Source organism: Rhinopithecus roxellana, chromosome 12, assembly GCF_007565055.1.
Source record: "Rhinopithecus roxellana isolate Shanxi Qingling chromosome 12, ASM756505v1, whole genome shotgun sequence".
Taxonomy (NCBI): Eukaryota; Metazoa; Chordata; class Mammalia; order Primates; family Cercopithecidae; genus Rhinopithecus; species Rhinopithecus roxellana.
In genome coordinates this window covers 108,300,175-108,327,750 of record NC_044560.1, presented here as the reverse complement: position 1 = coordinate 108,327,750, position 27,576 = coordinate 108,300,175, and the positions used below count along the sequence as shown (strand labels likewise).

The 27,576-nt window shown below is 55.3% G+C and overlaps 2 protein-coding genes across 2 annotated transcripts in view; one reads left to right on the top strand and one right to left on the bottom strand.

Annotated features, from left to right (window-relative positions):
- GRIN2D (glutamate ionotropic receptor NMDA type subunit 2D) overlaps positions 1 to 10,479 on the bottom strand; it is a 49,152-nt gene extending 38,673 nt beyond the window's left edge. Inside the window, exons 1-2 of the mRNA XM_030941569.1 lie at positions 9,731 to 10,479; positions 5,287 to 5,906 (exon numbers count right to left, since the gene is read on the bottom strand). Coding sequence (XP_030797429.1) covers positions 5,287 to 5,906; positions 9,731 to 10,195 — 1,085 coding nt within the window. The 5' untranslated portion in view covers positions 10,196 to 10,479. The remainder of the gene's footprint in view (positions 1 to 5,286; positions 5,907 to 9,730) is intronic.
- A 6,610-nt stretch (positions 10,480 to 17,089) lies between these two features.
- Positions 17,090 to 26,002, top strand: KDELR1 (KDEL endoplasmic reticulum protein retention receptor 1). Its single transcript, XM_030942693.1, has 5 exons — positions 17,090 to 17,392; positions 18,149 to 18,249; positions 18,723 to 18,881; positions 23,793 to 24,045; positions 25,244 to 26,002. The coding sequence occupies exons 1-5, from the start codon at positions 17,302 to 17,304 to the stop codon at positions 25,276 to 25,278; spliced, it is 639 nt and encodes a 212-aa protein (XP_030798553.1). The 5' UTR covers positions 17,090 to 17,301; the 3' UTR covers positions 25,279 to 26,002.
- The last annotated feature ends 1,574 nt before the right edge of the window (positions 26,003 to 27,576 follow it).

Genomic DNA, 27,576 nt, shown 5'->3' with positions numbered 1-27,576 from the left:
CGGTGAGCTCCCCACTACTCTCAGAATCAAGTCCAGGCTGGGCGTGGTGGCTCACGCCTGTAATCCCAGCACTTTGGGAGGCTGAGGGGGGCAGATCACTTGAGGTCAAGAGTTTCAGACCAGCCTGGCCAACACGGTGAAACCCCGTCTCTACTAAAAATACAAAAATTAGCCAGGCATGGTGGTGGGCACCTGTAATCCCAGCTACTTGGGAGACTGAGGCAGGAGAATCACTTAAACCCGGGAGGGAGGTTGAGGTTGCAGTGAGTCAAGATCACGCCACTGCACTCCAGCCAGGGCAATAGAGTGAGACTCTGTCTCAAAATAAATAAATAAATAAATAATGAAGTCCAAACCCCTGTCCCTAGTCTAAAGGCCCTTCACAAGCTGGGCCCTGCAACCCTCTCCATCCACTACTCATACCTTCCTTCCCCTTGCCCACTATGTTCCAGCCACACCAGCATTGCAGGCTCCCAAACAGGCTTCCAAACAGGCAAGCTATGATTTGGATGTCTGTCTGCTGCATAACTCATATTGACATTTACGGCCGGGTGCAGTGGCTCATGTCTGTAACCCCAGCACCTTGGGAGCCTGAGGTGAGCGGATCACCTGAGGTCAGGAGTTTGAGATCAGCCTGGCCAACATGGTGAAACCCCATCTCTACAAAAATACAAAAATTAGCCAGGTGTGGTGGCAGGCACCTGCGGTCCCAGCTGCTCGGGAGGCTGAGGCAGGAGAATAGCTTGAATCCAGGAGGTGGAGGTTGCAATGAGCCTAGATCGCACCACTGCACTCCAGCCTGGGCAACAGAGCGAGACTTCGTCTCAGAAAAAAAAAAGAAAAAAGAAATTTAATTGCCATTGTGATGGTATTGGGAATTAGGAGGTGGAACCTTTTTTTTTCTTTTTTTAGAGACTGAAGCTTGCTCTGTCACCCAGGCTGGAGTGCAGTGGCGCAATCTCTGCTCACTGCAAGCTCCGCCTCCCAGGTTCATGCCATTCTCCTGCCTCAGCCTCCCTAGCAGCTGGGCCTATAGGCGCCCGCCACCACACCGGCTAATTTTTTGTGTTTTTAATGGAGACTGGGTTTCACTGTGTTAGCCAGGATGGTCTCGATCTCCTGACCTTGTGATCTGCCCGCCTCGGCCTCCCAAAGTGCTGGGATTACAGGTATGAGCCACCGCACCCAGCCCTCGGAGGCGAAACCTTTAAGAAGCATTTCGGTCATGCAGGCTCCAGTGCCCTCACAAATGGACTAAGGCTGTTGCTGCAGGAGTGGGTTTGCTTGATCTCCCCCACTTCTCTCTTTGCCCTTCTGCCATGTGATGCCTTCCATCATGTAATGATGCTGAAAGAAGACCCTCCCCAGATGGTGACATCTTGATATTGGACTTCCCAGCCTTCAGAACCAAGAGCCAACAAATTTCTGTGCGTTATAATTACCCATCCTATGATATTCTGTCACAGCAACACAAACAGACTAAGACAAGGCAGTTCCAGCCCCATAGGCTTTGCACCTGCTGTTCCCTCTCCCTTCACTGAGATCTTCCAATGCTTGACTCCTTCACTTTATCCATTTCTTTCTCTTTCTCTGTTTTTTTTTTTTTTTTTTTTTTTTTAAGACAGAGTCTTGCTCTGTCACTGAGACTGGAGTGCAGTGGTGTGGTCTCGGCTCACTGCAACCTTCGCCTCCCGGGTTCAAGTGATTCTCCTGCCTCAGCCTCCCAAGCAGCTAGGATTACAGGCACTTGTCACCATGCCCAGCTAAGTTTTGTGTTTTTTAGGAGAGACGGCGTTTCCCCATGTTGGCCAGGCTGGTCTCAAACTCCTAACCTCAAGTGATCCATCCACCTCAGCCTCCCAAGGCCCTGAGATTACAGGTGTGAACCACCACACCTTGCCTACCTATTTCTTAAATTTTAATTTTTTAAATTATTTTAGAGACAGGGTCTCACTTTGTTGCACAGGCTGGACTGCAATGAAGAGATCACAATTTCTTATGGCCTCGATCTCCGAAGCTCAAGTGATCCTCCCACCTCAGCCTCCTAAGTAGCTAGGACTATAGGCACACACGACCAAGTTCAGCTAAATTATTTATTTATTTATTTATTTATTTTATTTTATTTTATTTTTTTGAGATGGAGTCTCGCTCTGTCACCCAGGCTAGAGTGCAGTGGCACAAATTGGCTCACTGCCAACTCTGCCTCCCGGGTTCACGCCATTCTCCTGCCTCAGCCTCCAGAGTAGCTGGGACTATAGGTGTCCGCCACCACTCCCGGCTAATTTTTTGTATTTTTAGTAGAGACGGGGTTTCGCCATGTTAGCCAGGATGGTCCAATCTCCTGACCTCGTGATCTGCCCGCCTCAGCCTCCCAACATGCTGGGATTACAGGCGTAAGCCACCATGCCTGGCCAATGCCCAGCTAATTTTTTAATTTTTTGTTGAGATGGAGTTCTCACTATGTTACCCAGGCTGGCCTGGAACTCCTGGCCTCTAGCGATCCTCCTGCCTCAGCCTCCCAAAGTGCTGAGATTACAGGCGTGAGCCACAGTCTGGCTATCCACGTTTTTTAACCTCCAAATTTCACCTATTCAGAAAGGCCTTTCCTGACCACCCCACCTAGCATAGCCCCCTGTGCATTTCTTACCACATTCTCCCGTTTGATTTTCATAGCAGAAGTTATTGCCTGCTTGATATTTCATTTTCTTTACTTATTTGCTCATTGTGTTTCTCTTTTATTAGACTGTAAGCTCTGACAGAGCAAGGACCTTATTTAACACTATATATACCCTGTGCCTAAAGCAATGCTTGGCACATAGTAGACTTTCAATAAAGGGCGTTTCAATCAATAAATGAATCAATGAGCAATTCATCCCTCAGTCACAGCTCAGATATCTCCTCCTAGAAACCTTCCTGACTCCACAGGCTGACTTGTGACTTTTGCACCCTGGTTTGGAAGGCAGACTGAGGCTAATACATTTCCTCTCTTGGGATGACATTTTGCTATGAGATCTGGAAGGATGAGTTGTGACCAGCAAGAGCTGAAGTTATGAGGGAGGAGAAATTCTGGGTAAAGAACTGAACAGCCTCTGGGAGAGGCAAGCCTGAGAAGCAAAGAGAAAGGGACAGCGAGGGAGGAGACGGACAGAGGGAGGGAGGGAGAAAGCATAGAGTAAGAAGGACAGAACCAGCCGGGTGCGGTGGCTCACGCCTGGAATCCCAGCACTTTGGGAGGCCGAAGCAGGCAGATCATTTGAGGTCAGGAGTTCCAGACTGGCCTGACCAACATGGCGTCTCTATTAAAAATACAAAAAAAGTTAGCTGGGCGTGGTGGCACGTGCCCGTAACCCCAGCTACTCAGGAGACTGAAGCAGGAGAATCGCTTGAACTCGGGAGGTGGAGGTTTCAGTGAGCCCAGATTGCGGCATTGCACTCCAGCTGGGCAATAGAGTGAGACTCTATCTGAAAGAAAGAAAGAGAGAGAGAGAGAGAGAGAGAGAGAGAGAGAGAGAGAGAGAGAGAGAGAGAGAGAAAGAAAGGAAAAGAAAAGAAAAGAAAGAAGGAAGGAAGGAAGAAAGAAAGAGAAAGAAGAAAGAAAGAAAGAAAGAAAGAAAGAAAGAAAGAAAGAAAGAAAGAAAGAAAGAAAGAAAGAAAGAAAGAAAGAAAGAAAGATAGATAAAAAGAAAGAACCAGAAAGAGCTGAAGGATTAGCTGGCCCCAGGCTTACTTAGCCTCAATTCCTGGCTTCTCATTCCTCTGTGTGTTTATTTTTCCAATAAACCCCCTTTTCCCTAAGGAAATTCCAATGAGACTCTGCTTCGTGCATCCGAAAATCTCTTGGCTTAGCCAGTGCTTCTCTCCGTGCCCCCGCCGTGCCCGCGTGACCTCCATTACTGCAAGCATCATGCTGCGTTGCCATTATCCCCGTCCCTGTCTGCCACTCTTACAGGACCCTGCGTTCTTTGAAGAATAAGTCCATGGTCTTATTCATCTATGTTCCCAGCGCCCAGCATGAGCCCTAGTTCCTAGCGGGTGCTCAGTAAGTATTTATGAAGAAGGGATGCTTTTCTCACCCTTTTTTTTCCCCGGGGATCCTGATTTCCAACTCACCAGTTCTCAATTCCCCTCTTTTAGGTCTTCTTCCCCACCCATCATCTCTTCCCAAATTCACCTCATCCTCGTTCAGGATTAAAGGTCTCTCTTTTCACAGTTCTGTCACCAAGCTCATCAATTTTTCCACTCCCAGAGCTTCCTATCGTGGAGATGCTGTTTTCCAACAAACTCTGTTCTCCTCTTCTAAAATAATAGTGTGTAAATTGGGCACACACCTGTCCAGCTCGGATTGACATTTCCCAGTCTTCCTTGCAGTTGGCCTAGGCCATGCGCAGCAGTAATAGCCAAAATATCTAGCAATCGGCACCGCACAGGCGCTAGCCAATCAGAATGGACGTCTAGCCAGGAATGGAAGTCTAGCCTATGGGAGTGGACGTCTAGCTAATCAGAACAGGCATCTAGCTAATCCCAGCAGACGTCTAGCCAATCAGAATGGACACCACTGTCACCAACCAGTAAGCCAGCCCTGACCATATGACTACCTTCTCAACAGTAAGGTATGAGGTGTGTCCTTTCTGCCTCACTTACTCAAAAGGAAAGTGCTTGCTGTCCACTTCCTCTCTTTTCCCCCTCTCATGAGCTGCAATTCAGACATCCGCACGACCGCTTCGACTATGCAGAGAGGCCAGAGCAACAAGGTGGGAGGACCCTGGGTCCCTGAGTGATCACATGGAGCAGCAGTCTCCTGATAACCAGGAATGCTCATCTCCGGGTTGTTATGTGAAAGAGGAACAAACTTCGACCTCATCCGGGCCACTGGATTGTTGGGTCTTTTTTGCTGCTGAAGTTCAGTTTATAGTCTAGGTATTTAGACTAAATCTAAAATGCTCTCAAGTATAAGATGCACCACAAAGAAGGACAAAAGTGCTGCCAATGGAGCCATGATAAGCCATCAATTATAAGACACATCTCGTTTTCAAATACATTAAAGTGTGAAAAATTATGCGTCTTAGAGTCATGAAATAGAGTAATTCACTCACTTTATCTCAGACGCTTTTTCCAAATTACTTGATTTAACCTCAGAAAAGAGACCCAATTGCACCCACTTTACAGAAAAGAAAATTGAGGCTCAAAGAGCGGATGTGAACCATCTGAGCCACTCATTCAGTGACTACTGCAGGTAGTTAGGCTCTGGGAGCCCTCCCACACCCCTCCCATTCCAGCCCCACTCACCTATGCAGACTCTCGCCGCGGTGGGTGCGGTTCTGGGCGCGACAGTCGTGGCCGAGCTCAGGAAGGAAACCATAATCACGCAGCAGGGCCTGGGCACCTCTGGCCACTACGGCCACGCCAGCTGCCACTCGCCGAGCCAGGTCATCCCGCCAGCCAGCCGAGCGCACTGCAAACAGTCCGGCAGGAAGGGGGGCGCCTCCTGGCAGAAGAGGGGGCTCACCAGGGGCCCCAGAGCCCCCGCCTCCAGCCAGCTGGGGCCCCACCATGAACCAGACGTAGCCAGACCCAGTGAGGCCAGCCTCCTCAGCCGCGCGGAACACGGGCTCGGCCTCCTCTCGGGCGCAGAAGAGCAGGCGGATCTGCGCGCTGACACTGCGGAGCTGGGCACTGAGCACCGCCTCGCCCGCCCCAGGGTCCAACGTCAGCGCTCCGCGGTGCTCCCAGCCCACCAGACTGCCGTCAGTCAGCACCTCGATGTAGGACAGGAAGGCCCGGTGGCCAGGGGCACGCGTGGTCACGGCTACAAAGGATGTCCAGTCGTACTCCTCCAGCACCTCAAAGATGACCTGAAGCTGTTGCTCGGTGGAGGAGCCCAGCTGCAGGAAGGTGGAGCCCTTCTCCTGCCAGGAGGGAGGAGGATGTCAGGATTCCCGATGTGGGGACCTCATTTCTTAGCAATGAATAAGAGGACCATAGCTCTCAATATGGCAGACTGACTAGATAGGTTCACTAAATCCATCTCCTTTTCCTCCTGGGGCACAGGGCTAGATCTGGATTAGACTTAGCCACGTGACTGAGTTATTCTAGACTCATCCATAAAACCTTACTTTTTTATTTTTATTTTTATTATTTTTTTATTTTTTTATTTTTTTTAATTTTTTTTTTTTGAGACAGAATCTTGCTCTGTCGCCCAGGCTGGTGAGCAGCGGCATGATCTTGGCTCACTGCAACCTCCGCCTGGTGGGTTCAAGTCATTCTCCTGCCGCACCTGGCCTAATAAAACCTTACTCTTTTTTTTTTTTTTGAGACGGAGTCTCGCTCTGTCGCCCAGGCTGTAGTGCAGTGGCCGGATCTCAGTTCACTGCAAGCTCCGCCTCCCGGGTTCACGCCATTCTCCTGCCTCAGCATCCCGAGTAGCTGGGATTACAGGTATGCACCACCACGCCCAGCTCATTTTTGTATTTTTATTGTTTTTATTTTTTGAGACGGAGTCTTGCTCTGTTGCCCAGGATGGAGTGCAGTGGCTGGATCTCAGCTCACTGCAGGCTCCACCTCCCGAGTTTATGCCGTTCACCTGCCTCAGCCGCCCGAGTAGCTGGAACTACTGGCGCCTGCCACCTCGCCTGGCTAGTTTTTTGTATTTTTAGTAGAGATGGGGTTTCACCATGTTAGCCAGGATGGTCTCGATCTCCTGACCTCGTGATCCGCCCATCTCGGCCTCCCAAAGTGCTGGGATTACAGGCTTGAGCCACCGTGCCCGGCCTGTATTTTTAGTAGAGAAAGGTTTCACCGTGTTGGCCAGGCTGGTCTCAAACTCCTGACCTCAAGTGATCCACCTGCCTCGGCCTCCCAAAGTGGTGGGATTCCAGGCATGAGCCACTGTGCCCAGCTCATCTTTGTTTTCAATCTTGCATCTTCCAGTCTATTCTCCAAACAGCAGCCAGAGTGATTGTTTCAAAATATTAATTGGATCACATCCCTTCTCAGTTGAAAACCTTCCAGTGATTCCACCTCAGAATCAAAGCCAAAGTCCTCGCCATGGCCCTGCATGACCTGGCTTCTGTTGCTTCTCTGACCTCTCATCTCCTGCCACCCCAATCCCCCAATGTGCTCCAGCTACACTCCCTTCTTGCTCTTCCTCAAATACATCAGGCTCCTTCCTGCTTTAAGGGCTTTGTCCTTAGTTGTTACCTCTCCTGGGGACACTTTTCCCTGGCTCCTCCATGCCAGACCTCCACCTGACACCTCCAGCTCAGATGTCACCGCCTCAGGGAGGCCTCCCCTGACTGCCATCTGTTGAAACTCCATCCTCAGTCATTACAACATCCTGTGTTGATTTCCTCCAGGACTGCCAGATTTTACTATTACTGGTTTTGTGTGTCTCACCATTAAAATGCAAGCTCTATAAGGCAGGGACCTTGTCTCCCTCTTTTTTTTTTTTTTTTTTTTTTTTTTTTTTTTTTTTTTTTTTTTGAGACGGAGTCTCGTTCTGTCGCCCAGGCTGGAGTGCAGTGGCACGATCTAGGCTCACTGCAATCTCGGCTCACTGCATCCTCCGCCTCCCAGGTTCAAGCGATTCTCCTGCCTCAGCCTCCTGAGTAGCTGGGATTACAGGCAAGCGCCACCACGCCCGGCTAATGTTCGTATTTTCAGTAGACACGGGGTTTCTCCATGTTGGCCAGGCTGGCCTCAAACTCCTGATCTCAGGTGATTCGCCCGCCTCGGCCTCCCAAAGTGCTGGGATTACAGGCGTATGCCACGGCATCTGGCCGGAAATGAGGTCTTATTGTAACGCAAGGAGAACCTCTTCCTTCAGCAGGTGAAGGTGTGCTGAGGGGACCACATTCCCAGCATTCAATGGGGCACAGATGGAGCTGCGAAGATCACGCTTTCTTCCATCCAGGGGCAGCAAGGGGACTACATTTCCCAGAATGCTATGGGCGTACACTGAGCCGACCACAGTGCCCAGCGGACAATGAAACAGAGCAGACCACACTTCTCAGCAGCAATGAAGGCACGAGGGATCACGTCTTTGAGTATGCCTCGGAAGTGGCAGTTAAGAAATAAGTTTGCCTCCCAGGGTATCTACCTACAAATCTCTGAAAAGTACCATGCCAAGGGGAACAAAAAAGTTGGACAGAGGTCCTTCCCAGAACGCTCTGGACAGGAGGACTAGGAGCCTCTGCATACAATAGTGATGCAGTCACACAGCCGCAGGCCCGCACAGCAGGGAATGGGCAGATTGAATGAAGCTCCACCCACTCAGGTGGCTCCATCGTCTGGGTTGCATTGGCCCCACCTCTGAAGAGGCCCCGCCCCTTTTCAGGCCCCACCTCCTAGCTGATCCATTCTTCTCAATCCACAGGGCAGGCTTCGTCGAATTCTCTCCTTCTCTACCAGAGGTCCGCCACAACTGGCTCCTTCTGTGCCCTTGGGAGTCAGGCCTTTCTCCAGGCTCTGGGCAGCTCCAGCCTCTACCATCCCTTCCCCAGCAGGCTCCTGGCTTTGACTTCTCATTGGCTGGGTCCGTCTCCACCATAAGCCTTCATCCTCCTGCCCATCCTCTGGACTCTAGCTTTCCACACCTCACAGGGGGGTACACCCCTTCTCAAACCCTAGTCTCAGGACCGGTTTTCTCCCTAGACCCACCCCTTTATTGAGGGCTTAGGCCCCGCCCCTACCTGGCCCCGCCCTAACTGGCTAGCCCCGCCCCCTTTCCTGACTCACTCCTTCCCTGACTGGTCTCGCCCTAAACCTCAGTTCCTTGCTTCCTGGTTCTACCCCTTGCCCGTCCTCCTCTCTCTAATGACTGCTCCTCTTTTCCGACTCTTCCACTTAGAAGATGGCTCCTCCATCCCTAGCCTACCTCTACACCTTATGCTCAACCGGCCGAACGCCTCCCCAAACTCTGTCCTTGGTACCTGACACCTCTGATACTTCCTGGCTGCCACCTCTCCACTAGACTTCGCCCCTTTCTTTCTGAACTCCATTTCTTTTCTTTTCTTTTTTTTTTTTTTGACAGAGTCTTACTGTGTCGCCCAGGCTGGAGTGCAGTGGCACGATCTCGGCTCACTGCAGCCTCCGCCTCCCGGATTTAAGCAATTCTCCTGCCTCGCCCTCCCGAGTAGCTGGGATTACAGACGCCCGCCACAACGCCCGGCTAATTTTTGTATTTTTCATAGAGACGAGGTTTCACCATGTTGGCCAGGCTGGTCTCAAACTCCTGTGCCCTCAAGTGATCCGCCGGCCTCAGCTTTCCAAAGCGCTGGGATTACAGGCGTGAGCCCTCGAGCCCGGGCCCATTTCTTTTCAACTGACTTCTTCTTGCGCTGATCCTAGATCCCACCCCTCCCTCAGATTTTGCCATCTGGGGCTAGTCCCTTTTCGTTACCAGTCCCCAACCCTTCCCTCGGTTCGCCTTTTCCACAGACCTTTACTTACAATGAATGGGCCCACGTCTTCCCTATACTCTGATCATCGAGGACCGGTCTCTTTCTGACCCTAGGCCCAGGTTACCCTATAGACCAACCCACTCCAAGTCAGCACTGCCTCTTACCTAGCCCTAAGCCCTGCCTGCCATCTGGGCCCGGCTTGTCCCAGATGCGGACCCACAGGACAGTCCCGGCCCCCCCTAGGCCCCGCCCCCGCTGGCTATCCCAGACCCGCCCCTCAGCGACTGTCCCCGCCCCTCCTGTGGCCCCGCCCCGCCCCCGGTCGCGCGCACCTTGGGCGTGAGCACGAGCGCGGCGCCGCCGTGCACGGCCACGATGGGCAGCGAGGTCTGCGCCGACAGGAAGTCGAGGATGGGCGCGACGGCGGGCGCGCGCGAGTCGTCCTCGAAGACCACGCCGTGCACGCGCAGCCCCGACAGCAGGTCGCAGAGCTGCAGCACGAGGCTGCGCGGGTCCGAGCCGTTGAGCACCAGCGCTACAGGCCGCACGTCCAGGCCCGGGCTGCGCACGGCCGCCGCCACAGCCGGGCCCAGGCGTGCTGCCTCGGCCGCGTACGCGGGCCCCGAGAACACAAGCGCCACGTTGAGCGGCCGCGCCCCGCCGGGGCCCCCGCCGAGCCCACCGGCCCCGCCCGGCCCCGGCGCCTCCTCCGGGAACGGACTGGCGCAGGCCAGCGCCAGCAGCAGCAGCATCTTAGCGGGGCCCCGAGGGCCGCGGGGGCCACCGGCGCCGCGCATCGCCTGCGGGCTCCGCCGGGCGGCCTCTGAGCGCCCGGGCCGGGAGAGACAGAGAGGAGAGGGAGGCACAGACGGGAGACGCAGAGACAGGGAGACGAAATAGAGAGACACACCGAGGAGGAGATGCAGCGAGGGACAGGCGCCGAGATGGGGAGGACAGGGAGCGGTCGGGGTGATGGAACAGAGGGAGAGACAGGAACGGAGGACGAGAGAGATGGAGGGGAGAGAGACAGAGGGAGAGACGGGCAGAGGGAGAGAGAGATGGAGGAGAGATAGGCAGAGACAGAGGGAGAGATGGGCAGAGGGAGAGAGAGATGGAGGAGAGACAGGCAGAGACAGACACAGCAGAGGGAGGTGGAAGAGAGAGGTGGGGAAGAAACACCAGAGGAAGTGGTGAAACAGGGAGAGATGCAGAGATAGGGCGAGACAGAGATAGGAAAAAGTGGTGTATGGGATTGGGGGAGACGCAAAGGGTGGATAATGGGGTCAGGGGAAGATACAGAGGTAAGAGCGGACAGAGGAAGAGAGACAGACAAGGTGGGGATAGGGAGACCCACAGAGATGGGATCAGGATAGGAATAGAGAGAGACCCAGGGAGACAGGGAGGTAAAGAGTGGCAGGAAGAAAGGGAGAGACGGAAGAAGCAACAGAGACAGGGAGAAGACGGAGAGAGAGAGGACGGAGTGACAGAAACGGGAATGAGGGAGGCCCAGGGAGAGGATGATAGAGGCGGGAAGAGATGCAGGAAGGCGGGAGAGATAAGCGAGGCAAGAAAGTTGGACAGAGAAGAAGACAGCAAGGCAGGAAGAGGGAGACAGAGACCCCAAGGCCACCAAGAGACACGCACACATAAGGGATGGGGAAACAGAATTGAGATTGAGGGAGTCAGGCAGAGCGGAGCGAAAACAGGAGGACAGAAATAGCGAGGCAAGGCCAAGATCGGGACCCCCACCAGGGAGGTGCCCAGCACAGACATGAAAGTAAGGCGGGGAAGGCGAGTGGCAGGAGGGAGCAGAAATAAAAGGGAGAGAAAAAATGAGAGAGGGAAAAGGGGTCAGGTGTGTGGGGAGAGAGAGAGAAAGAGAAATTAGTGGGGCACCCCAAGGAGAGAAAATCCCTGCATGACCTTACCCTTCACCCTGACCACAGACCCCTAACCCATTTTGTCCCCTTACTCTAGCCCCTGTCCCCTCATTCTCAAAGCAAGAGAGTCATGGCCCCAGCTGGGATGTGGGGTTGGGGGGCACAGCTGTGGAGAGCTGGGTGGGGCGGAGGGGTCCCTGGCACCCAGCCCGGAGCAATTTGGTAAATTAGAGGAAATACAGCCTCTCTTCCTGTGTCCCCTGTTGAATACTAGCCGCCTGGGGTGGTTGGGCTGGAAGCCAGGCTCCTGGGTCCTGCCTGGGACTGAGGGAGGAGGGCACTGGGAGTCTGGACTCCTGGTTCCCAGAGAGGGACTGGAGTCTGCACTGGGGGCTTCCTGAAGGGGTGAGGGTCCAGACAGGGAAGGGTTCCCTCCTGGCTGTCACGCTCCTGTCCGGTTGCCATGGTAGCGCAGGCCTCGTCCACCCCACAGACAGCCAGGGTGGGGGAAAGGCCCACCCCCACCCCCTGCCTCGAGACCACAGTCCCTCCCCTCTGCCCACCACCTCACCTTCCCAGAGATCACGGGCCCCTGTCTCCCCAGGGAAGGGGGTGGGGGCTCCTAGTATGCCCATCCCTCCCCAGTCCTGGCTCCTCTTCGCCCCTCCTCTCCATTGCCCTTCCCCAAGCAGCTGGCTCAATCAGCGCTCAGAATAACCCCCCCACTCCGCCCCAAAATAACCCACAGCTGTGGCCTGGCCCCCGCGGGGTTAACACTCACGCTCCCCTCCCTTCCCAGTGGCTGCTTACCCTCCAGCCCCTCCTCTGCCTCTCCCAGACCCACCCCTACCTGGCTTCTGCTCTTAGGGACCCCGGGTCCTGCTCCCTGCTGAGGCCCAGGAGGGCAGCCCCTGGCCCCACCCTTCTCACGGGGGCTGCATGCTCAGTTCCTTCCCACAGGGATTAGGGAGAGCAGCATCCCCCACTCCAGGGACAGAGGAGGGACATCCCCAGTCCTCCAGGACTCTGAAGTCCCAACCCCCAGAACCCACGCCCTCAGGGATCACAGAGTCCAGCCTCTCGACACCCCCCACCCCCGCCCTCGCCTCCATCTCCACCTCCTCTTGAGCCTCCGTTTCCACTTCCATCTGCACAAGGCCAAAGTCCCTGACTCTCATCCCCTGCCCTGTCAGGGACTCAGGAGACTGAGCTCCCAGCCTGTCCTTCCTCAGACAGAAGCGCTATCCCCTACCTCCTCCCACAAAGACCCAGGAGTCCTTCCGGCAGCCCCTTCCTCCCCCAGGCCTTGGGAGTCTGGGAATTCGGTCCTATTCTTTCCCAGGACCCAGGAGGTTGGGCCCTCCTGTCCCAAGACTCTGGAACTCCAGTGCCCAGCCTCCTCTCCCCGCAGGAACCAAGAGTCCAGGTCCCCAGCTCCCCTCTTCCCCTAAGAACCCAGGAGTCCGGGTTCCCACTCTTCTCCTCCCTTAAGGTTTCAAACCCCATCATTCCCAACATCCTGGGTGCCCCCCCCACCCAGCTCCAGCCTCCCTAGTCACCCCACTTAGATCCTGTACATAGCACAGCCTGTCCCCAAGCGGGGAGGAGGAGGAGGGTGCCAGAAATTCCTAGGGTGTCCCTGTCTTCATTGCCCCCCACAGCATCCAACACAGAAGAGAGAAGCGGCCACTTTGATCAACAGCTCCCCCCCGCAACCTCGAGTTGTGCTGCAGACGGCATCCCGTTTCCTCCCCCCTCACCCCCCAACACACACAACACCGGTCTCTCCCCACCCGAATCCTGATGCTTGGAAGAGGCTGTAAGGGTGTTCCAGAACCTTGAGGAAGGGGTGGGAGCTTGGGGCAAGGGGTGCTGGGGGCCTGGATGCCCTCAAGGTCCTTGGCAGGGGTATTAATAGCAGACTCATAGCTCTGACATGGGAGGGGAGAGCGAGAGGAGAGAAGGAGAGGGCCGGCCGGCGATGGGGAGGACTGATGCAGGGAGGGGGGTACAGGGAGAAGTGAGATAGATGGAGGCACAGGGATATGGGGCATCAGGTATGTGGGGCTGGGGAGAGGGAGTCGTGTCAGAGAAATGGGGGGCATGAAAGGTCTGAGGTGTAGGGACCTAGGAAAAAGGGGCTCAGAGAGGGAGAGAGAGACAGGGTGGAGGAGAGTCCCTGAGGGACAGGGGAGCTAGGTGGGGGTCAAGACCCCTGCCCACCATTCAACCCCCCTCCCTCCAAGAGGCTCCTGGCCAACTTCCTCTGTCCTAGATTTAGGGGTCCACATTCCCACCACCACCCCTGCATCCCCTGTCCCCGCCTTACCTTTTCATGACCCTGTTCTGTGGGGGGGGTGGTGGGGAGGCCAGGACCGGAACCCGGTGTCCAGCGACCCCAAGATTCCGTGGAGGGCTCAGAGAGCCGATGTCGGGGGGCAGGCCCCGGGGCGGCGGCAGTGGTGGTGGCGGCAGCAGCGGCAGCCCGGACCTCCTGTCTGTCCCTGGCTCCGTCTCTCCTTCCTCTTCCTTGGTCCTGTCCTGCCCTGTCTCTCCCCCAAGGTTGCGGCCACCTGGACTAGGCGAGGACGTGGCTACACATGTTGCTCTGGAAGTTGGGCCCCGGACATTGCGGAGGCTGTCGGGGTGTCCTCTTGCCGCCCCGACCCCGTGGGGATCCCCCCTCCGCCCACCCGGGGTGCCCCCCTCTGCCGCTTCAGCCCCGGCTCCTCCCCCCTTTCCATGTGTCCAGTCCCGCCTCTCCCTGGCTCACTCGCACCCCCGCTTTGTGCCCTCAGCCCCCCCACCCCCCCTTCCAGCGTCTGTGTCTGTCTGTCTGTCTGGGTCACCTCTGAAGCTGGTGGCTAGTGTGTGTGTGTGAGGAGCGGGAGATTGCCTGCTTGAGGAACTGCTTTTCCCTTCCTCGTTTGGCCACCTCCAGACCCCCCCAGACGCCCCCACTCTCAAACACAGGCAGAAACACACACGCACACATGCACGACCTCACTTCCCTGGGATTCCCCAGCACCCCCAGAGCTTGAGGAGGGACACACACACAGACACACACACACAGAGTGCGGGGTCTAATGGGGGCCAGGCTGCCACTGCCAATAGGGGCTGTTTGGACAGACAGGAGGACACAGGCAGCCGGGGACGCCCAGACGCCTGGCCGGACGCAGGCAGGAGGCACAGAACCCAGGTACACACCATCCATCTGGGTTTGGGGGGGCCGGGGGGAAGGAGTGGGGACCCCACGACACCCAGGCAGGCGGCTCAGGGTCGGTATAGACAGACAGACCCCTCCCTCCCTTCACCACCGCAGCGCTTACAGACACACCCCCCCTCCACCAGCCAGCCTCAGACACCCGGACATACAGATCCTCACCGGGCAGATGGCAGACGCTCGAGAGACCCCTGGGGGCCGGGCGGACCCACCCAGGCGACACCCCCCAGCAGGGCACCGGTGGCCGAGGGAGGCTGCGGGAGGCTGCGGGCGAGGGTGGCGGCGGCGGCCGCGGCTTGGAGGAGCCGGAGCGGGAGGGACTCACACACTTGCTGTGTTCTCACACACACACACTCACTCGGGATGCGATTAACATTCAGTCCCCGTCCGCCACTGCCGGGAGACCCACAGCCCCCCCTCCTGGCCTCCCTGGGGACCCCTCCTCCTGCCAGGCTTGGGGAGGGGGCCCCCCCACCCCCAGCTACCAGCCTCTGCCTTCCTCCTGGGACAGGGGAGTGAGGGGCTGAAAATAAAATGGAAGGAAGAAGTCGGGCTGGGGACCGGCAGGCAGGGACTCGGAACCCCGTATGGAGACATCAGCTTCAGAGCTACACTTCAGGTCTGGGGGTTGTTGCCCTCTGCCCCCTCCCTGCCTTGAGGCTCTGGAAACAGGAGGCCTTTCCCTGACTTCAGTGTTCGCCATACTACAACCCAATCTGTGGCTTTTATTGCCCCAGAAGGCCAGGCCTGAAAACCAGGTCTCCACCGTGGACCCAGGAGTCCCGCCCCCCAGTCCCTTCTCCCTCAGACCCAGGAGTCCCTTCTCCACTGGGACCCAGGAATTTGGGGCCCGCCTCCAAGTCAGAGTCTCTTTTAAGGACTCAGTCATCCCGACTCTCCCCCAGTACAAGCCACTTTCAGGGACCCAAGACTCGTGGATGTCACCCTTGGGTACCCAGTCCTTCCAACCCTCCGAAGAAACCAACATGCCTGCTCCCCTTCTTTTATTGAGGGACCCTGGCCTCCATCACCGGTGGGTACCCCATCATCCAGAAGGGAAGCAGCATCTGTCTCCTCATAGACGCAGGAGTCCAGACCACAGGCTGTTCCCGGAGGGTCCCACACCCAGATGCCCACTATTCCCCTCCTAGGGGGCTGGGCCCGGCACTTTTATAAAGCCACCCGTGCGGCTCTAGGGTAGAGCATGGGGCGGGACACCTGGGCCTCTGAGGGTGGAAGAGGGTGTGTGTGTGGGGGGGGGCAGGGCAGAAATTCTGGAGCAGGGAGGAAGCCAGGGCCAGGGGCTCCTGAGGTAGTTTGGGTCAGAGTTTCAGCCTTGAGCCTCCTGGGTGGGGTTCCTGTTTCCTTCATCCTCAAGGTCTGGGAGAGCAGGGTGAGGTGCACGTTCCTGAAAAAGAAGAGAATCAGGGTCTAAATGTGTGGGTCGTAAAGGGAGAAAGAAACCGTAGATCTAGATTCTTACGGTTAGGAAGCTTGAGCCATAAGATGGTGGGGGTGGGACCCTAAGTTCCAAGTAACAGCATCCTAGGAGGGAAAAGGGCTGCGGCCCTGGACTGCTGGGTCTCAGGGAGGAGGGACAGGGGCCTGGACTCTTGGGTCTGAGGGAGGAGGGGCTGGGTGTCTGGACTCCTGGGTCAGAGGGAGGAGGGCTGGGGCCCTGGACTCCTGGGTCAGAGGGAGGAGGGCTGGGGCCCTGGACTCCTGGGTCTGAGGGAGGAGGGCTGGGTGTCTGGACTCCTGGGTCTGAGGGAGGAGGGCTGGGCCCTGGACTCCTGGGTCTGAGGGAGGAAGGCTGGGGCCCTGGACTCCTGGGTCTGAGGGAGGAGGGCTGGGTGTCTGGACTCCTGGGTCTGAGGGAGGAGGGCTGGGTGTCTGGACTCCTGGGTCTGAGGGAGGAGGGGCTGGGGGGACTGGACTCCTGGGTCTGAGGGAGGAGGCCTGGGGGCCTGGGGGCCTGGACTCCTGGGTCTGAGGGAGGAGGGCTGGGTGTCTGGATTTCTGGGTCTGAGTGAGGAGGACCTGGGGGTCTTGGACTCCTGGGTCTGAGGGAGAACAGGCTGGGGCCTGGACTCCTGGGTCTGAGGGAGGAGGGGCTGGGGGCCTGGACTCCTAGGTCGGAGGGAGGAGGGGCTGGAAGCCTGGACTCCTAGGTCTGAGGGAGGAGGGGCCTGGGGGCCTTGAGTCCTAGGTCTAGGGGAGGAAGTGGGTGGGGTATCTTTCTTGTGTTCTGGGGGATTGGAGCTAGAGTGCCTGAAAGGGGCAGAAGCTAGCAGCTGAGCCTCTGGGTTCTTGCAGGCTTTTTAAAGCTCAGAGGGCAGCCTCTACATCCCTGCAAGGGCTGAGGGTGGTGTACTGGACTGCGTCCCTTCCAGAGACACAGACTGCCTGTGCAAGCCGGTGCCGGATTTGGCACTTTCCGAACCCTGCGACCCTCCCAAGTTCCTAAGGGGCAGGCAGCTTTGGGGGTGCATTTAGCGCCGCCACGGCAAAGCAGGAGGTGGGCGATAGAGGGCGCCGGGGATCCGGGCCCCGCCCTCGGAGGCGGAGCCTCCCGGCCCGGACTCCTCCCCCCCCGCTCTCCTCCCTCTTCCCGGCTCCTGCTCCGCCGCCAGCTCCGGCCTTTGCTCCCCCTCCCAGAGTCCCCTCCCCGGAGCGGAGCGCACCTAGGGTCCCTCTCCCTTCCCCCCAGCCCAGCCTCCCGTTCAGACCAGCAGCCTCGGGGGGCAGCCCCCCGCCAGCCTGCCTCCCTCCCACTCAGCCCTGCCAGGGCCCCCCAGCCATGAATCTCTTCCGATTCCTGGGAGACCTCTCCCACCTCCTCGCCATCATCTTGCTACTGCTCAAAATCTGGAAGTCCCGCTCGTGTGCCGGTGAGAGGCCCACCAGGGCTGGCGAAGGAGAGAGATTGAGGGCGGGGGTTGGGGGCGTCCCAGGACTCAGGAAGGGTTTGGGGGCACTAGGGGCACAGGTTCCACCCCCACTGCTTGCTGGGGATCTCTCTTCTAGGTTCTGGGTCTCCAGGGGATCAGCTCCTTTCCCCAGACTGGCGGGGGTGCATACAGTTTGATGTGAATGGCTTTAGGCCCCCAATTCAGCCACCCCCAGCCCCAGTCTGGGCAGCCCGAGGGTTCACGGACCGGGAACAGGGAACCATGGCAGGCGGGGAGGTGGCTGTGAGTTGGTGACGTGGACCGTGGCGGCCAGGAAGGGAACGGGAGGAAGGTGACCAGATCGGGGGCCTGAAGTCAGGGGAGGTCCTCCCTAGGCCCCACCTCAGGTCCGGACTGCAGGAGGACCCTGAGGGGGGTCAGGGGTGGCCATGAGGCCTAGTCTGGGACGGAGCCTCGGGCTGGAGTAGCTTAAGGGGCCTGGGCTGCCCCCTGGCTGTGGGCCGTGGGAAAGGGCCCTGATGAGGTGGGGCGGGCTGGGGAGGCCTCCGGGGACAGCTGCACTCCAGAGCTGCCTCCAGGCTGGTCCCGGGCGCCGTGCCTTAGTTTATTGCCCATGCAGCCCATCCCCAGCCTCCTCTCTCTCTTGCTCGCTCTCTCTCTCCCTCTCTCTCTCTCCCTCTCTCTCTTTCCCTCTCTCTCTTTCCCTCTCTCTCTCTGTCTCTCTCTGGACCACAGGAATTTCAGGGAAGAGCCAGGTCCTGTTTGCTGTGGTGTTCACTGCCCGATATCTGGACCTCTTCACCAACTACATCTCACTCTACAACACGTGTATGAAGGTAGAGGCTCCACCCCACCCCTCTGGCCCCCACTGAAGCAGAGGAGCCGGGTGTGGGTCCCAGACTCCTAGGTCTGAGGGAGGAGGGGCGGGGGGGGGGGGGTGGCCTGGACTCTTGGGTCTGAGGGAGGAAGGGCCTGGGGCCTGGACTCCTGGGTCTGAGGGAGGAGGGGCCGGGGGTCTGGACTCCCGGGTCTGAGGGAGGAGGGGCCGGGGGCCTGGACTCCTGGGTCTGAGGGAGGAGGGGCCGGGGGCCTGGACTCCTGGGTCTGAGGGAGGAGGGGCCGGGGGTCTGGACTCCTGGGTCTGAGGGAAGAGGGGTTGGGAATCTGGACTCCTGGGTCTGAGGGAGGAGGGTCTGGGGGCCTGCACTCCTGGGTCTGAGGGAGGGGTCTCGACTCCTGGGTCTGAGCCTGCTGGGGCACAGACCCTGGCCTGTGAGTTGAGGCCCCTTCTCATCATCCTCCTCCTCAGGTGGTCTACATAGCCTGCTCCTTCACCACGGTCTGGTTGATTTATAGCAAGTTCAAAGCCACTTACGATGGGAACCATGACACATTCAGAGTGGAGTTCCTGGTTGTTCCCACAGCTATTCTGGCATTCCTGGTCAATCATGACTTCACCCCTCTGGAGGTAGGCGCCTTGCTGTGACTCTTTATTTGGGTGGATGGTTGTGGCAGAGTAGCAGTGACAGGAGACCCTCTCACAGGCTTCCTTCTGCAGGGTATGCCCAAACTGCCTTATTTTAGGACGCATAAGTTCAGTGCATGGGCTCTGGGGTCAGAGGAGATTCACACAACAGCAGCAAAACTCAACTATGTGTCAGTCGCTACCCTAAGCATTTCACCTACTTACCTTTCTCAGCAGCCCCATTTTACAGATGAGGAAACTGAGGCTTAGGGATTCTTTTTTTTTTGGAGACAGAGTCTCACTCTGTTGCCCAGGCTGAAGTACAGTGGCACGATCTCGGCTCACTGCAACCCCCGCCTCCCAGGTTCAAGCAATTATCCTGCCTCAGCCTCCCGAGTAGTTGGGAAGACAGGTGCACATCACCATGCTCTGCTAAATTTTGTATTTTTAGTCGAGACAGGGTTTCGCATGTTGACCAGGCTGGTCTCGAACTCCTGGGCTCAAATAATCTGCCCGTCTTGGCCTCCCAAAGTGCTGGGATTACAGGTGTGAGCCACCACGCCTGGCCCAGCCTTCCTGAATTTGAATTCCAAATCTGCTAGTTTGTTCTTTCCCTCCCTCCTTCCTTCCTTCCTTCCTTCCTTCCTTCCTTCCTTCCTTCCTTCCTTCCTTCCTTCCTTCCTTCCTTCCTCCCTCCCTCCCTCCCTCTCCTTCCTTCCTTCCTTTTCTTTCTTTCCTTCCTTCCTTCCTTTTTCTTTTCTTTTCTTCTTTTATTTTTTTTTCTGAAACAGAGTCTTGCTCGGTTGCCCAGACTGGAGATAGTGGCATGATTCTGGGTCACTGCAACCTCCATCTTCCAGGTTCAAGTGATTGTCCTGCCTCAGCCTCCCGAGTAGCTGAGATTGCAGATTTGCCCACCACCACACCAGGATAATTTTTGTATTTTTAGTAGACAGGGTTTCAACATACTGGCCAGGCTGGTCTCGAACTCCTGACCTCAGGCATGAGCCACCACGCCTGGCCCCAAATCTGCTAGTTTCTATTAGCATGATCCTGGGCATGTGACTTGACCTCTCTGTACCTCGGTTTCCACATTTGTAAAGTTGTGATCAGGTCATTGTGAGAATTTACTGAGATTTTGCAGCATTACCTGGTGTCAAAACACATAAAGACTCTAGAATCAGAGTGTAAAGATTTGGATCCTGCCTCTACCACGTAGCAGCTATGGGATTCTGGGCAAATCACATAAATACCCTGTGCCTCAGTTTCCTCACCTGTAAAATGGAGATAATCAGTTCCTGTGTCATATGGTTCAAATGAGAGGTTGGTATGAATAAAGCACAGTGTCTGGGATGAGGTAGGAAGTGCCGTGTCAGTGTGCAGTGACTGAAGTGTTTAGTCCCATCTCTCATACTTTTAAATGTTTGCTGTTACGATTTTTTATTCCATGGTATTTTTGCTGGAACCTGTACGAACTCCTGAGAGGAATTTTGGGAGAACCAATGCTAAGTTTGCGATCTCTTGCCTCCTGGGACCTGGCAGGAATAATAAATTCAGGGCAACCTTTTCTTACCTATGCCCACTCCTGCCTTATAGGAAGATAGGCCTGGGTGGCCAGATGTGCTGATCTTTTCAACAGAAGCCATAATTCAGGAGTTTTCAGGCAAGATGTCGCATTTTAAAATTTTAACCACAGATTCAAACTTTCTTTCTTTCTTTCTTTTTTTTTTTGAGACGGAGTCTTCGCTCTGTTGCCCAGGCTGGAGTACAGTGGCGTGATCTTGGCTCACTGCAACCCCTGCCTCCTGGGTCAAGCGTTTCTCCTGGCTTAGCCTCCTGAGTAGCTGGGATTACAAAGACTTGCCACCACGCTTGGCTAATTTTTGTGTTTTTAGTAGAGATGGGGTTTCGCCATGTTAATCAGGCTGGTCTCAAACTCCTGGTCTTAAGCAATCCTCCCATCTCGGCTTCCCAAAGTGCTAGGACTACAGGCATGAGCCACTGTGCCTGGCCTTCAAAATATAGCTCTAAAAGCACTGTACAGGCCAGACAAATCCAACAGAGGGTGACTTTGGCCCATGGGTCAGAGATATCAGAGGGAGGCTGCATCATGCTGTGGCGGGAATCCTGGACTTGGCTCCAGGCCCTGGACTTTGCAAATATATTGTTATCACCTTGCTTGGATCCCTTATCCAAGCCCTGGACTTAGCTCATAACTGTCCTGTTGACTAGGGATTACTAGACCCATTTTGAGGATGGGGAGACTGACTGAGGCTGAGGGAGGTAGTGCAGCTTGCTAAAGGTGGAGGAGGCCAGACCAGAACCCAGGCCTCTTTTTTTTTTTGAGCCTTGCTGTGTCGCCCAGACTGGAGTGTGGTGGCATGATCTTAGCTCACTGCAGCCTCCGCTTCCCGGGTTCAAGAGAGTCTCATGCCTCAGCATCCCGAGTAGCTGGGATCACAGGCAGCGGCCACCATGCCCAGGTAAAATTTTTTTGTATTTTTAGGAGAGATGGTTTTGCCATGTTCACCAGGGTGGTCTTGAACTCCTGGCCTCAAGTGATCCGCCTGCCTCAGCCTTCCAAAGTGCTGGGATTACAGGTGTGAGCTGCCATGCCTGGCCTAAGGAAAATATTCTTTAAAAATTCAGACAGGCTGGGCGCGGCGGCTCATGCCTGTAATCCCAACACTTTGGGAGGCTGAGACAGGTGGATCATGGATCATGAGGTCAGGAGTTAAGACCAGCCTGGCCAAGATGCTGAAACCCCATCTCTACTAAAAATACAAAAATTAGCCAGGCGTGGTGGCACGCACCTATAATCCCAGCTACTCGGGAAGCTGAGACAGGAGAATCACTTGAACCTGGCCAGCAGAGGTTGCAGTGAGCTGAGATTGTACCACTGCATTCCAGCCTGGGTGACAGAGCAAGACACCGTCTCAAAAAAATAAAAAATAAAATAAAAAAATAAAAAATTCGACATCATGGAATAGATTAAAATGCAATAAGTCTAGGTGCAGTGGCTCACGCCTATAATCCCAGCACTTTGGGAGGCTAAGATGGGTGGATCACTTGAGGTGAGGAGTTCAAGACCAGCTTGGCCAATGTGGTGAAACCCTGTCGCTACTAAAACAATACAAAAATTAGCCGGGGGTGGTGGTGAGTGCCTGTAATTCCAGGCACTTGGGAGGTTAAGGCAGGAGAATCACTTGAACCCGCGAAGCGGAGGTTTGCAGTGAGCCAAGATTGTGCCACTGCACTCCGGCCTGGGTGACAAGAGCGAAACTTGGCCTCAGGAAAAAAAAAAAAAAAATGCAACAGACCTTCTATGTCTGCCTAAGCTATGACTCTATTCCCTAAGGGCAACCCCAGGGGTAAGAGTTGAATGGGCATGAATTTAATGGTTTCGTGTCCCAGCAGCATCAACTAACCTGGCTTGACGAGAGCCTCCCTGGAGGATTCTGGGAGCAGGTCCTGGACTCTACCTGCCTCAGTGGGAATCTGGACATGTTTCTTATCCCTTGGGCCTCAGTTTCCTCATCTGTACAATGGGAATGACAACAGTACCTACCTCATGGGGTTAAGGCTCAGGCCAGTGAATACCCTAAGGAGCAGTGCCTTGGATGTCGTAAATGCTAGAAAAGCAGCAGTTGTTATGAACAGGTCCTGGTGCCCCCCACCTTCCTCCCACAAACCAAGACAGCCGAGGAGCCACACCTGCCACCTGGCTTTGCACTAGGAGGGGAGGTTTCAGTGTGTCTGCAGATCACACATCATCCCAGGTGGCACTTTCAGGGAGCTGGGGACTGAAAGGGGGCTGGCAGATGTCTTCTCCCCTGTCCCATGATGTCCTGTCCTGCTCACGAATGATGGTTGTCACTGCTCCCTAAATGGTGGCCTGTGCTGAGCACATGGGGACCCCTTTATAGATGCTCGCTCCCATTTCCTCACTCATTCAAGAACTGTGCTAGGTGCTAGGGCCGCGGGGTGAACAAGAAGTAGGATCCCAGCCTTCATGGAGCTCAATTGCTGGTGCAGGTGGCCAGGAAGGAGATAAGATGGTGTGACAGTCCTGGGGGAAGGATAGCCAGGGAGGGTCCCTCTCAGGAGGTGACTGATGAGCTGAGGCTGGGAGAATATGGAGTAGGCAGATGTGTGACAGTGTGGGGAAGAGCTTTTCCTGCTGCGGGAACAGCATATGCAACGTGCCGCAAGAAATGGCATGTGGGCCGGGCGCGGTGGCTCACGCCTGTAATCCCAGCACTTTGGGAGGCCGAGGCAGGCAGACCACCTGAGGTCAGGAGTTTGAGACCAGCCTGGCCAACATGGTGAAACCCTGTCTCTACTGAAAATACAAAAATTAGCTGGGTGTGGTGGCAGGCGCCTGTAATCCCAGCTACTCAGGAGGCTGAGGCGGGAGAATCGCTTGAACCTGGGAGGCAGAGGTTGCAGTGAGCCAAGATCGCTCCACTGCACTCTAGCCTGGGTGACAGAGTGAGACTCCATCTCAAAAAGAAGAAAAAGGAAGGGAAATTTCCAAGGCAAGATTCCAACCCAGCTTGCCTTTCAGAGAGGCTCGACTGCAAAGTGTTCATGAGGACGGACTGCAAATCCTTGGTTTGAATCATTGAGCTGCTGCTTGCAGGCTACATGGTCTTGGGCGAGTATCTTACCTTCTCTGGTGTCAGTTTCCTCATCTGTAGAATAACTGTGCTCATCATAGGATCTCCTCACCGGGCCATGGTGATGATTAAATCAGAGATACCAGTAACTCAGGCAGAACTGTGTGTGGCACGTGGCAGCGCCTGGACTACCTTCTCTCTCCACCTTCGCAGCACCTGTAACTGCCATGTCGTCCTCTGCCTTCTCTCCCGCCCTGTCCCCTCCCACCTCATCCTGTCCGTGGTCTCTCTGCAGATCCTCTGGACCTTCTCCATCTACCTGGAGTCGGTGGCCATCTTGCCGCAGCTATTCATGGTGAGCAAGACTGGCGAGGCGGAGACCATCACCAGCCACTACTTGTTTGCGCTGGGCGTTTACCGCACGCTGTATCTCTTCAACTGGATCTGGCGCTACCATTTCGAGGGCTTCTTCGACCTCATCGCCATCGTGGCAGGCCTGGTCCAGACAGTCCTCTACTGCGATTTCTTCTACCTCTATATCACCAAAGGTAGCCGGGATGTGGGGCGACTGGATGGGAACCTCCTATTTCTGCAGCTCCTGTCCTCCCTGGGGCCTGGGGCCTGGGGCCTGGGGCCTGGGGTCTGTCTCCTTACCCCAGGAGGGTACCAAAGGAGGGAGCGTTTCTTCACCTGGTTTCTGGGGTTGCAGGCCCACCATCCTCCTAGGAATTCAGACCGTTAGCCTCTGTCCTTAGCCCCCGTGTCACTTGGAGTGCAGGCCAGTCAGGGCAGGGACTCAGCCCACTGAGATTCATTCATTTATTCATTCAACGAACGTATTGAGTACTTTCTGTGTCCCCAGCCGGGTGCTAGGCTCTGGGGATACAGTAGGAGGAGGAAGGACAAAGACCTCTATTTCCCTTTTATTCTGGTGGAGGAGATGGTAAATGAACAAGTACAGAGAGATAATCGACCGGGCATGGTGGTTCACGCCTATAAACTCAGCACTTTGAGAGGCCACAGCGGGCAGACGGCTTGAGCTCACGAGTTTGAGACTAGCCTGGGCAACATGGCGAGTCCCTGTCTCTACAAAAAATTAGAAAAATTAGCTGGGTGTTGTGGCATGCACCTGTGGTTCCAGCTACTCAGGAGGCTGAGGTGGGAGGATCCCCTGAGTCTGGGAAGTTCAAGCCTGCAGTGAGCTGTGATTGCCTGGGCGACAGAGTGAGACCCTGTCTCAGAAAAACAAAACAAAAAAAAACCCTTAAAAAATACATAGAAAGAGAATTGGCCAGGCACAGTGGCTCATGCCTGTAATCCCAACACTTTGGGAGAGTGCTTAAGCCTAGGAGTTCCAGAGCAACATAGCAAGACCCTGTCACTACAACAAATAAAAAATTAAAAAATTAGCTGGGCATGGTGGTGCATGCCTGTGGTCCCAGCTCCTTGGGAGGCTGAGGTGGGTGAATTGCTTGAGGAGGTCAAGGCTGCAGGGAGCTGTGACTATGCCACTGCATTCCAGCCTGGGCTATAGAGTGGGATGCTGTCTCAAAAAAAGAAAGAGAATTGCCAGTAGTGAGAAGGGGTAGGAAAGAAAGAAACCGGGAATGTATTCGTGAGTCCTGGGGACCTCCCTCCCTGTGGACCTGCCCATCTAGCGTGCCTGCCCTGCTCTGGCTATGGGAGACTGTCCCCTCCCTGCAGGGGCCTCAGCGGTAATGTCCTCCCTGTTTTCTCTCCTCACAGTCCTAAAGGGGAAGAAGTTGAGTTTGCCGGCTTAGCCCCGGTCCTCTCCATCTCTCTCCTCGGCAGCGGCGGGAGGCAGAGGAAGGCGGCAGAAGATGAAGAACTTCCCCATCCAGGGGTGACTTTTTTAAGAACCCACCTCGCGCGCTCCCCATCCCGCCTCCTGCCGGGTTTCAGGGGGACAGTGGAGGATCCAGGTCTTGGGGAGCTCAGGACTTGGGCTGTTTGTAGTTTTTTGCCTTTTAGAGAAGAAAAAAAAAATCTTTCCACTCTTTAGTTTTTGATTCTGATGACTCGTTTTTCTTCTACTCTGTGGCCCCAATTTTTATAAAGTGTTTTTGAGTGTCCTGTGGGCTGGGGCAGGGTCCAAGATCTTTTCCCTTCCCCAGGCCCCTCGGCTCCCTCCCAGATCCCACCCCCAGCCCCACTGGTTGCCAAACACTAAATCTGCCGACACCCATCTGCCCCACCTCCTGCCATGGCCATGAACCGCAGCCCCCCCTAAATTTCTAGGTTGGGGATAGGGAGAAAGGGAGGCCCAGGAAGGTCTCCCCTGATTTTTTTTCATAGTAATTTTTTCCCCCAGAGTTTGAGTTTTTTGGTCTTCTCATCGTTTTTTGGCAAATTAGGGGGGCCCGGGGCTCCAGTGCAGGAAGGGGGCTGGCCCGAGGGTCCCATGGCTCTCACACCATGTTTTTGTACAGAACTGATGGTTGGTTCTTTGTTCTCTTGAAATAAACAGAAGAAAATGCAGCCTTTCTGTCACTGCTCCTCGCCGCTCTATCTCTGGCGTGTGTGGGGTCTCGCCCCTGCCCTTCTTTCTGCTTCTGCTTTTGCCTTATTGACCATCTGCAGGCGACGAGGCCTGGGAGGAGCAGGAAGAGGAGAAACTGGGTCTCCCAAGACTCTCAGCTGTGCAGTTCCTTGCGGTGCTGCTGGGAAGAAGTTTTGGAGAGAATCTTGAAGAGTCTTCTTACCTTGGCCCAGAACTTGTCTGATGGTTCTCCAAACCCTCAGGGTTGCAGAAGACCTTCAGGAGCCTTGGCTGGGCGTGGTGGCTCATGTATGTAATCCCAGCACTTTGGGAGGCCGAGGCAGGTGGATCACCTGAGGTCAGGATCACCAGCCTGGCCAACATGGCGAAACCCTGTCTCTACTAAAAATACGAAAAAAATTAGCTGGGCGTGGTGGTGCACACCTGTAGTCCCAGCTACTCAGGAGGCTGAGGCAGGAGAATTGCTTGAACCCAGAAGGCGAAGGTTTCAGTGAGCCGAGATAGCGCCACTGTACTCCAGCCTGGGTGACAGAGTGAGACTCTATCTCAAAAAAAAAAAAGAGCATGTATGTCAGGGACCACACGTGGGCAGCCCCCGTCCCACCCTAACTTGACATTTTTTGTTGAGGCTTTGTTTTCTTAAAAAAATAAAGAATGGGCCGGGCGCGGTGGCTCAAGCCTGTAATCCCAGCACTTTGGGAGGCCGAGGCGGGCGGATCACGAGGTCAGGAGTTCGAGAGCATCCTGGCTAACACGGTGAAACCCCGTCTCTACTAAAAAATACAAAAATCTAGCCGGGCGAGGTGGCAGGCGTCTGTAGTCCCAGCTACTTGGGAGGCTGAGGCAGGAGAATGGCGTAAACCCGGGAGGCGGAGCTTGCAGTGAGCTGAGATCCGGCCACTGCACTCCAGCCTGGGCGACAGAGCGAGACTCTGTCTCAAAAAAAAAAAAAAAAAAAAAAGAATGGGTCGCTAGCCTTTAAAAACCAGATTTTCACATTAAAGTCTAGAATCTAGATTTCTGGCTTCTCTTGAAAAAAAAAAAAAACCATCGGTCTAACAATGCTGGGTCCTCATTTCTGGATGGCAACAGATGGCTGGATCTGAATGGATGGGATGCAGCTCTTTTTACCACAGTCCCCAGGACTTGGCTGCAGGCTTGTTACATTTATTATTGGGCTGACGCCAGGTGGTTATTTTTGTTTGTTTGCGAAGTTAAGAGGAAAGTGAAATATTTTCCTTGTCTCTCTCCAGATTGGCCTCACACCTGGCCTACTTTCTTCACTTATGTTACCTGCCTGGCTGTTGTTAGCTTCTGGATTTTTGACCCTTGACTAGGTCAAACTTCCTAGATGTCCTCTAAGACCTTCCTAAACTGTATAAACTGCCTGTGGCTTCCCTGGAGGCTGGCTCTGGAAGCTTGAGGAGGCAGGGAGCTGGCGTTTCCTGAGCTCTTGAAATGGGCCAGGCACTGTGTGTTGCGTGGATGAGCTCCTGCGACCCTCACGGCATCCCTACAGAGGGGGCAGTTTGTGGATGAGGAAACAGGTTCAGAGGGG